Raw genomic sequence first — 11,301 nt, forward strand, 5'->3', positions numbered from 1 at the left:
TCTAAAAAATTCAGAGGAAAAAGGCCATCACTGAACTACATAAAATAGGAGCAATGTAAAAACAAATGCCCCCTTTCACCACCATATAAATAAACTTAACACTTCCTGCTACTTAATGATACACTGAAAGATGGTTAAGATGGTACACTTTATATTAGGTGTTTTTGACCTCAATTAAAAAAAAAAATGTACGCTGTATCTTAGCCATGTCTTTTAGCACTTGACTGAGACAGAACTTGTCCTTTGCAGTACATTTTGGCACCTGATACAACAGAGATCCAATAGCCAGTTACATAACTCCAACAACAGGCTTGATTCTTGAATCCCACTTACATGGGACGATGGTACTGGTTTTAGATTTAATCTAGCATGGCTTTGGTATAACCATCTCAGAGTAACAGAAGCGGGTGTAAGCAGCAGTATGATGTTGGGCAGGTCTCTGTGGACAGAGAGAAGAGAGATGTAGGGAAACAGATCATGTTGGTGAGTAAAGAGTATGTGACAGATTACTAGGACAGAATTCTGATAAAACAGGCTCAAACAATGACTCTAAAAATGAAATGTCAGCTTGGCTTACAATATGCACGTAGAAGCAAAAAAATAAAACTCTCCCTCTTAATAAATCTACGCACAGTTTTAGAATGTTCTACCATGGGCTCTGTCTGAACGCAAAGAGCGCCGTGGTGTACTTTTCCCCAAGTGTATGGATATCAACTGATAGACCATTTTTAAATGGTATAGTAAGCTGATGCTTCAGCAAGTTCTAACTATAGTTTATTTACTTCCATTTTTCCTATTGAAAAAAAGAGAAACGGGAAGTTTCGGCTAAGCACCATTAAACTGGAACTTTCAACCAGGTTATTTTAGGAATACCGTTGGGTCTCATAACAAAGTAAAAAAAGAAATAAAAAACTGTAATTTGGTTCCAACTGTAGCTGGTATCCACTGGCCAAGAATGCAAAAGCTGTTCAAACAAATATTAATATGTAAGAAAAAGAGCCAGATGGTGTCATATATAGATGACGGAAACAAGCTCATCCACTGATGTCATTTTGATATCAAAACAGCAGAATTCAAAATAATCATACGAAGTGCTTTCCAAACAAGGATTTCGATACATTTCACAAGCCCCTAGTGCACAAACCCGTTGGGCTCAGACCAAGCGGAGGGGCAGAGCTGAGCACAGACTTTTCCCCAGAACTTACATGTAGCAGCCCTGTCAGTGTCACTAAGGAATGTAATTCCCCAGCCCAAACACTAACCCTACACACCTCCCCCATGGTCTCGATCTCAGCGGGTTTTCCAACCAAAAGAAAAATAAATAAATAAATAACAGAAGAAATGAGGAGTGCCACTGACAACAAACACTTTGGTAAAAATAAAAAAGCATCCTTTTTTTTTTTAAGCCTGGAGGTGGGAACCTGCCATCAGGTATTACAGAAAAAAATAGCAGTTGTGAAAGCTGATAGAAGAAAGCTCAGCTCAAATCTATTGATTTCATTAACACCAGGCAGCTAAGACCACTAAGGTTTAAAACAGTGTTTTTTATACTTAAAGGGAGTTTTATTTTCCTTTTCCCCGATTAGGGCCTTAAAAATATTACAGTGAAAAAAAAATGTTAGAGTGAAAATGATTGGCTCGATCTCCTTTCTTCCTTCATTATAGATGCATCATCGAATACAGAATTTCAAAACCACCACCAACAAAACAAGACATCTCACTGTATAAAGGCACTCTCCCTGGTCTCGAAATAGTCCAAAGGGCTCTAAATTCCATATGGCTTCCTCCATCTGACTACGGACTCCCCATCTCATGAAAAAGACACAGATCCTGATAAAAGGCCACAGACACTTTGACCAGGCCAACCAGGGCCAGCACAGTTGGGGCCCTACCCACCCTTCCTCTCCAGTTCTGCCTGCTCTGATCCTTGCCAAAAAAGAAGAGAAGAAGAAGAAAAAAAAAAAAAAAAAACCACCCAGATCCCAGCCTCCTGGATCCAGCCTGACAGTTGGTTCCTCCCAGCACATCTCAGCTCTGCTAGGCCTGCACATTCCCCTCTGTGCTGCTGCCATTTCCTTCTGCCCGAGCCTTAGAACATGAGCATCCCCAGCAGAACAAACAACAGAGGCTAGGAAGGTCTCTTACTTACATTAAAAACAGGTTATCTCAGTCAACTACGTTGGCAGAAACAGGGTGTGCGTTTTCTGGGGAGGAAAAAAAGCATGCGCACTCGCCAACCGGAAGGCCACAGCCCAAGCCCTACTTTCAGGGCTGCCTATTTGAGCACAGAACACTGTAAGGAAAACCGGGAGAAACTTTGCCTTGCGATCCTCTGCACGGATGAATAAAATCTCATGCCAGTGAAATGTAGGCAACAACCAAGTCCCTAAGGGAGAAAAGACACCTCTAGGAGGAGTGACAGGGAATGCTGAGGAAGGCACTGGTGAATTCCCACTTGGTAATGTATTTGTCACAAGCCCTCAGAGCAGGAGGACAGAAATACACGATTCGGCTCCTGCATCAGAGCTCAGACATTTCCAGGGACACAGGGGTCCGTCCCATGCTGAAGGCAGAATTCTACACACTACTTTATCATCCGACCTAGTCCTGGGATAGTATTCAATGGCCAATTGAGATTTATGATCCAAATGGTCTCAAAATTATATCTCTGGGAAGTCAAGTCCAAATTAAATCAGACCAGGCTTTTAGGCTTCCGACGAGCACATTTTCCCTTTCAAGAGAGAGCATTTCAACACTCAGAACTTCTCCTCTTACAGACCATTTTCCAGGCTAGCTCTGGATGCCATCTCCTGACAAAAATCTGATCTATAAAATGGAAAGGGAAACCAGTGAACTCCAATCCTCAGCGAATGATGTTCAGGGGGCGACTCTAACCTCCTTCCACAGATTTCCAAAAGTTCATTATTTTAACCTCCTTCCTAGTAAATATTACTGGAACTTAGAACCCAGCATACACTCAGCACCTTAGGAAAGAAAAATGTCCAAAACTAAGTTATTGCATAAGGAAAGCCTAAAGCACACCCAGCAGGGCTTTGAAATAAAGTGTATATGGAATCCCTCCCGGAAAAGAACATATATATTTATGTTATTGACACACACGGTATACTTAAAACTTATTTTCAACTGTCCCTTGCTCCCCGCGTTAGCAGCCCCAAGTCAGATAAACAGGTAACTGACAGATGGCCCAGCCCTGCATCTCCCCTGTATGTCTGACTTCTCCCCAGACTTGAGACAGCATTCATGTCCCGGACAGACATGCCGGGCCAGCCCCAGCCCAAGGGGCGAGGAGAAAAGGAAGGAGGAAGAGCACCTCCAGGAACTCACATTTCCGTGATGTTCTCGGGGTCTGCACTGTTAGGCTCCAACCTCGGAAATGCCACGATGCCCGGAGAAGGGTCGCTGCACCAGATTCGGGAGGTGCTGCATTTGCAGGACGTGGGACAGGCAAGAGCGGCCCTCCAGAAGCCCACAACCAGCCAGCAGAAGCCCCAGAGCCGCGCCATGGCGGGTCCATGCCACCTCGTCCAGGACGACATCCCTAGCCGCCAGTGCCAGCCCGAGTCGGACTGAGTACGTGTCCCCGCGCTGCACCGGCCGGCCTCCCCTGCCCCTGCCGGGCGGCCTGTGCCGCGCTCGCCGCTCCCTCGCCCCGGTGACTGTCGCGGAAGCGCAGAGCCGAGCGTGTCCGTCGCTGAGCGTGTCCTGGCGGTCGGCACCGTTCACTGTGGCCGGGGCATCTCCGGCTGCCTCACAGGGGGCGCTACCGCCGCTCCGAGCTCGGCCGCGGCCGCCGCTGCATGGCCCGGCGCGCCTAGCACCGGCCGGCGGCGCTGCCGGCACTCCCCGGGACGCAGGCTCCTTGCTAGACGCGCACTGGGATCCGGGACGCACCTCGGGGCTGAGGACAAACAGATACGCGTGAGACTGAGCTCAGGACCCCTTACAGCGCGCTCGCCGCACCTCCACCCCGACCCCAGCCAGGGGACTGTGGATGAATGCGTGCCCAGCTCCAGCCCCAGAAATAAACTTCCCCCTCGATGGCACTGATGCTGCCGGGACCACCGATGCCCCCCCCCCAAGCCTGAGGTCAAGGGAGGGGGAAACAGGGCAAGGGTCCCCGAGACAGGATTCCATGGCACAGGCCGGGCGAAGGACCCTTTAAGGGGGTACGCGGACACTGCCGGCGGCGGCGATGGCTCCGCGACGGGGGCCCCCAATGATGCTGCAGAATCCGCCACGGCCGCTGGGCGCAAGGGGCGCGGGCAGGTGGCGCGGCGCGTACCACCTGGGGAGCCGCCACGGCCGCCCCGGGAAATGGGGGGGAGGGCGGGGGCCGGCGAGGGCCAGACGCCGGAGGGCACTGTCCGTGCTGCTCACCCGGGCTCCGGCGCCTACCGCCCGCCGGCGGCGCCTGGGTGCAGGCTCTTCCTGCCGCCGGGCACTGAGCGCGGAGAGCGCGAGCGAAGGAGCGAGCGAGGCTCCTGCTCCAACCCAATTCCGGGAGCCGCCGCCGCCGCCGCCGCCGCCGCCTCTGCTACTGCTGGCGAAGTGACGTGAGGGCTGACGCAGAGCAGGGGCAGAAACTCCAGAAAATTAGTCTGAAATCCAAAAACACACACGCTCATACACACACAAACCCATAACACCCTCCAGACAAAAGCAACGGGGAGGGGAGGGGAATCTGGGGGCGAGCGGGGAGGAGGGAGGCATCGGTGCCACTGGCCAGGAGCAGACAGCAGCAGCATGTGGGAGTTCATACACGCGCACACACGCACACATCCTGGCTGGGTAGACGCGCGCGCCTGTGTGTGTGTGTGTGTGTGTGTGTGTGTGTGCGCATTGAGATCCAGGTACCTCCGAGATGGACCGTTCCACGGCTCGACGCCTCTCAGTCCCTAATTCACACCGCGGTCTCTTCTACCATCGCAGTAGAGGCTGTCTCCTTTTTTGAAATGGAAACCGGGCTCGGTTCAGCTCTGAAAAATGCGCTGATTCTTATTATAGGAATCCTCCCTCCCCTCTCCCTCCCCGCTGCGTTCTCCTTTCCCATCCTGCCTAAAAGGGAGGGCGAGCCAGCCTAAAAATAAATAAATATTGTAAACACCAAAACGTGTTCAGCATTGGTAACCAGGGATAGCCGCCCCCATTCCGGGCCATCTATTTGGAGATCGGTGGTTTTGGAGGGTCTTCCTGTTGGTGCTTTTGCAGAGGGAGGGGAGTCTCCAAATGCAACTCTGGCTCTCTAAGTGGGTCTTTTTCCTGCCGTGTTCCGGCATCACACGCCGGGGAAATAGAGACATGTGAGGGGAAGGGAGCGCGCCTGACGCGTATTGGGTTCCCTAAATGCGCGGCAGCAACCCTGGCCTGTCCGATGTGTGGCGCCGCGTCATTTTCTCTCAACCTTCAGTCTGGCAGGATTCAGCCGTTCCCAGATTGTCGCTTCACTCCCCGCGATGCCCACCCCCGCCCCCGCGGGGCACCCCGAGCCCTTGCTCCCCTGCCGTACCTTGCGCGATTTCGTGTGTGCGCGGGTGTGCGCGAACGCGTGCCCTGCGCCCGCGCTGCCCAGAGCACGACATGCATCCAGCTACCGACAAGCCCGGCGCGGACAGAGCCTCGGGGTCTCACTAGGGACAAACGAGGCAATCCGGGAGGGTCGGGTAACAAACCGTAACTGCTCTGCGGGCGCAGTTAAACGATGGCTGCGGGGCATTCGCAAGCCTTGTCTGAGAATCCGTCTTCCCCATTTGCGGCTCGGAGAGTCTGTTTTTCCGCAGTCATTTAAAAGGGAACTGGGAAAATGCACCGCAGTGCCTGACACTTCCGAGGGCTCTGGTGCCCCCGCGCGGGGAGAGAGCGCCCCGCACGCTCCGGAGCCTCAACCCTCCGCCGTGGCCGTGACGGGCACTGCGCTGGGGGCGCGCTCTGGCACCAGATGCGCAACCAGCGGCGCCCCCCGCGTGCGCGCCCCTGCCCGCCAGCACGCCGCTCCCCCTGCCTCGCGGAGCTCCTGCCCTGGAAAAAGGCGGGCGGCGCTCAGCTCCAGAAGGAGCGGCAGGATGGGCTCTCGCCCAAAAGATAGGAATGGTCACCGATCTTCTCGCAGAGGCTGAGGGTGGGAAGGATCCGCAAACCCGAACGTCAAGGTGAAAGCTTACATATTGGTTATACTTTAAATATTACAAGGGAACGGAAGGCATTTTGGCTTCGGGGGAGGGCGCTTTTGTACAGACCCGGGGCGCTGAGTGTAACCGCGGTAATCCTCGCGCAGCGCCCCCAAAATCTCGCTGCAGGGCCGGAAGACAAGGCCCACAGGTCTGCCTCTTTCCACCATCACTCAGCTGTGACAAGCATCGTGTGAACCGCCGGGCTGAAGTTCATTTCTCAGCTCGGCCCCCACCCCTGCTGGGTGAGGACGTGCTAAGGAAGGGAAGCCAAGGGCAAAATTGTCTTGGTCCAGGACACTCTGTCTTGCCAGTACCCCTCACGGAGCTGCCCCTGCGGAACACCTGGGGGAGGGTGTGTACCTAATTACCCACGTCTCTCTCACACCCCCACCGTCATCCTAATTTTCTCAGAAATGGCTCATTTGCGCCCTAGTGGCTGCAAAGTGTCAGTGCAGCAGCCCAAGAACGTACGGTTTCAGAGTGGTTTGCGGACCAGATTCTAATTATGTTGGAATAATTTTAGAATTTGTATAACATATATAGATATACTATTATATTTAGATTCTAAACATACCCCACTATCTCCCACTTGAAATTAGAACTGGCTGCCCCACTTCTAATCACACTTCCTGCACACACACTGCTGTTTTTCCATAGTACCTACCGTTGTTTAATAGACCATTTACTTACTAGGTTTATAGTTTACTGAGTTTCTCCCAGAGGAATGTAAAATGCATGAAGGCAGGGATCTTGATTTTGTTCACTGATATATCTGAAGGACATAGCAGGTATTAAAATAAATAAATATATATATGGAGCGCCTGGGTGGCTCTGTCGTTAAGCGTCTGCCTTCGGTTCCAGTCATGATAACGCGGTCCTGGACTCGTTGCTCAGCGGGAAGCCTGCTGCTCTGTCTCCTGTTTCCCCTGCTTGTGTTCCCTCTCTCGCTCCCTCCCACTGTCAAATAAATAAATAAAATCTTTAAAAAGTAAAAATAAGATAAATTAAATGTGTGTGTGTGTGTCATGAATAAATGAAATAAGCTGAAGTCCAGATTCCTCAAATAGGCCCTCTTCATTCTCACTTTCTTAACCTATAACCTTGCACGTCTGTCTGAATTATTGCCCCTGAAGAGTCTCCTTCCCATCCTCAGAACCTCAGTTTTCTCTGTGTTATCCTGGCCCTTAGCACTTCTGGAAGTCTGACTTTCTTCCTCCTCTTCTAGTAGCCAGGTATGTTCTAGTCTGGACCAGGGAGGGACGGCCCCTCACCCATGCTGGTCCCTCCCCATTATCATGCACAATGCCTGGAAACACCGGGCATTCAGTAACTATTTCTCAACTGATAGAATTACAAATCTATCTCAATTTTAAGAACCACATTATTTCAGGGATCCTCAGACCATGACTCTGTAGGAGATGATGAATGTTTTTGAGACGGACAACCACTTTGGAAAAGAACCATTTCTTAAAAAGTGAGGCTTAGTCCTACCATGAGATCCAGCCCTTCCGCTTCTCTGTATTTGTGAGAGAAATAAAAGCCTCTGTCCGTACGAAGACTGTTACGTGAGTGTTCATTGAAGCTTTATTTGTAGAGATCCCCAAACTGGAAACACCCTAAATATGTATCCCCAAGGGGAAGGGTGAACAGATCGTGGTGTACCCATGCCATGAGAGGCCACTCATCAATGAAGAAGGATAAACCACTGATACGTGCAGCCACGTGGAAGCATCTCATGCTAATTGTGCTGTGTCAAAGAAGCCACATAAAAAGGAGTACCTACTGTACGATCCCATTGTGGTAGAACTATAGGAAATGTAGACTATGGTGACAGCAAGCCAATCAGTAATTGCTGGTGGGAGGGGCGGAGAGAGCAGGAGGAGCCATGGGGACCAGTGACACAGGCGCCCAGGAAGATTTGAGGATGATGAATGTATTCATTATCTTGATTATTCTGGTGATTTCCATATTACTAAGTTGTGTGTCTAAATATGTCCAATTTATTACATGTCATTCAACCAAGCTACTTTATTTATTTTATGTTGTGAGAGAGAGAGAGAGAGAGAGATTGTGTGTTTGTGTGTGTGTGTGTGTGTGTGTGTATCTGTGTCCAGGTGTGAGCAGGAGAGGGGATGGAGGAAGAATCTTAAGCAGGCTCTACGGGCAGCATGGAGCTTGAAGCCGAGCTTGATCCCAGGGCCCTGAGATCATGACCTGAGCTGAAATCAGGAGCAGGACGGTTCACCCTCTGAACACCCAGGTGCCACTGAATAAAGCTATTTTTAAAAGAGCTTTTAAAACGGAACTATTTTTAATATAATTAAATATAAAATAGAAATATAAAATATTTATATAAATAACATTTTATAAATTTATATATTGTCATAAATGTAAATATAAATATAAATATATAAATTTATAAATTTTATATTTATATATAATTTATAAATAATTTTTTGAGTTAATTTCTATAAAAATAGCTATATAAATATGAATATTTATATAAATAAAATATAAAATAATTAAATATAAAAATAGAAACAGGCATTGCCCTAGATCCTCCAATCACTAACTTGTTCCCACTGGAGTGCTATTAGAACCTCCAATTGTAGGAGGCTATTATAAAGCTCAGAGATTTTTTCAAAACAAGATCAGAATCTATAATGTTCTAATAGTAGAGGGACCTACTATGTAATACCTTCTACATTCTGGGAAAAGATTGGGGATGCCATCATTTGAAAGAATGCTTGAAAAAATAGACTGAACCTGCATTAACAGGAGATCAACTCAAGAAATTACACTTCCATTCTTTATACTATCCTACACTTAATTAGAATGAGTTACACTATATACATTAATCTAGAGACGTGTCCATAGTATGTGAAGAGAATGATGCAAGTTGCCTGGCCATACTGAGTCTGAGCCTCCCAAGAAAGCTGCTGTTTGTGAATGTGTTTGTGGTGTGTGGGGTGCATACGGAGAGAGGAAGTCAGAGAAACACGTACAACACACACACCCATAACCTGGAGGGATCAGAGAGGTTTCTAAGAGGAAGAAGACAGACCAGAAAACTTGTAAGATGTTTCTTGGGCACTAATAACCTCCTTACCCACAATTCCTCTCGGATCTAGAGTTATTCTGTTTCTAGAGTCCCTCTCTTTTATGGAGAACAACTGAATTTAAAAGCATGGTTATGATCTATAAATAATGTTCACCACTGCGCGTGTCACTCACTCAAGCATATCTGTATGTTAGTAGAAGACACTGCAGAGAAGACATAATCCAAAGGAGTTTCAGGTACTGTGCCATCCACAAATGGGAGAGTATCTGGGGACTGAGAACCCTCAACACAGGCCACAGTGGAACCAGAGGCTGCTCTTTATTATGAGCCCCACACTTGCTCCCTCTCACTCAATCGCCTCTTTTGTTGTTCAGGAAGTTTCCATCTGCTTCCTATCCCACACCCTCCAGGTCTGAGATAGGGTCTCCCTTCTCCCTGTGTCTGCCCACATAGTCTGAGAACCACATGCTACCCGTCCCTCTGAAGCCCCATCCCATTCCCTGTCCTCCTTGAGTTCGAACCTTCCACTTTTAACTCTTAGTTGCACATTGAGCACACACTAAATCAACACAGACTTCCGGAACTTTTACAAACAGCTAAAAGGAAGAGCATACAGAGAAACTTTGACAGAGCCTCAGGAAACTGAAGTCACATATACCTGGGTGACCCTGAAATATAATATTAATTATTGATCTTACTAGGTCTCATGGTAAACTCCAGATTTTTTTCCTAGTCTAGGTCAAGAGTCTTACATTAATAGTCATACAAGGGATTTATTTCACTTATTCCTCAATAAGAAGTTATGTCTTTTCCGTGCCACTCAGCCTAGATTTATGGAGATAGGCAATTGTTCCCAGTTCCAACTCAATTGACAATTACTGCCCGCGCAAAAATCAGTGTTTACGGCCACGTCACCCTTAGAGTTGACAAGCCACAAGCATATCAGACCTCTACGGTTTATTAACTAAATGTTTTTACAACTGAAGTAGCTATTCATTGTTAGTTTTTTGACCAATATCCTTTCAGACCCATGCTGTCCAATATGGCAGCCAACTGTGTGGTTCTCAAGTACTTGAACTATCGCCAGTCTAAAATGGAATGTGCTAAAAAATAAAATAAAATATGCTACAAGTAAAATACACACTTAGTGTATAGCCTTAAAAGGAAAAATGCAAAATATCTCATTAATGATTTTACATTTATTTTGTGTTGGAAGTGATAATAAATTGGATTCATTGGTCAAATATATCACTATCAAAAACTGATGATGTACTATATATAGGCTAATTGAGCATAATAATAAGAAATAAAAATTTAAATAAATAAATATATCACTAAAATTAATTTCATCTCTTTTTTCCCCCTCTTTTTAATGTGGAGAATGTATTTTCTTTTGTTTTTAAAAGTTATCAACTCAACAATTATCCTTCCTAAAAGTCCTATTGTTATCTTTGACTCAATGACCTAGATCCTTGGGTCTCACTGAATCTTCTGCTTTTAAAACCTTGAATCTGCCATCAGCTATTCCTCCTAAATCTTTTCACCTGCAGGTCTAACATGTGTGCATTCCTTTAAGTCGCTGATAAAAAAACATTTAATGTGACAGCCTAAGACACTCAACTAGAGACATAATCTAGACTGACATTCATTCCTTAACTAATTAATTCATCTTTACATTGAGTGTGGCTGTTTAACCAGCTAAGAATCCATCAAAATGAATTCCATAATGAGGTCTTCCTTGACCTTTGGTCTGAGCCACCTGTGAATCACACACCCAATTACATAAAGACCAAGCTGGTATCGCTCATTCCAATATGGATATGGGTTTTTGTGGGTTTTGTCTGGAGGCTTTTGTGGGAGGAGAAGCTGGTTTGGCTTGGTTTAGTTTGGTTTGGTTTTTTTGCAATCACGCTGGCACTCCTTTCCCATGCGAACTCCACATCCACCTTCATGTGGCCTAATGTCAACCTAGCACTCACATTCTGGCTTTCTGACCTATAACCCTATTCCTTCCTTGGTCCCTTTTGATCCTTATACCCTGCTTGTACAATA

At 47.3% G+C, this 11,301-nt stretch overlaps 1 protein-coding gene across 3 annotated transcripts in view; it reads right to left on the reverse strand.

The window, feature by feature from the left end:
- Nucleotides 1-3,919, reverse strand: part of NTRK2 (neurotrophic receptor tyrosine kinase 2) — a 325,605-nt gene extending 321,686 nt beyond the window's left edge. For 2 of the 3 annotated variants that reach the window (XM_032307205.1, XM_032307206.1), the window contains exon 1: nt 3,346-3,707. In XM_032307205.1, coding sequence (XP_032163096.1) covers nt 3,346-3,557 — 212 coding nt within the window. In that variant the 5' untranslated portion in view covers nt 3,558-3,707. Of the gene's footprint in view, nt 1-3,345 lie in introns of all 3 variants that reach the window. The other variant, XM_032307203.1, reaches the window with a different exon arrangement.
- Between the last annotated feature and the right edge of the window lie 7,382 nt (nt 3,920-11,301).

The sequence above is a fragment of the Mustela erminea genome, chromosome 12, assembly GCF_009829155.1.
Source record: "Mustela erminea isolate mMusErm1 chromosome 12, mMusErm1.Pri, whole genome shotgun sequence".
Classification (NCBI taxonomy): domain Eukaryota; kingdom Metazoa; phylum Chordata; class Mammalia; order Carnivora; family Mustelidae; genus Mustela; species Mustela erminea.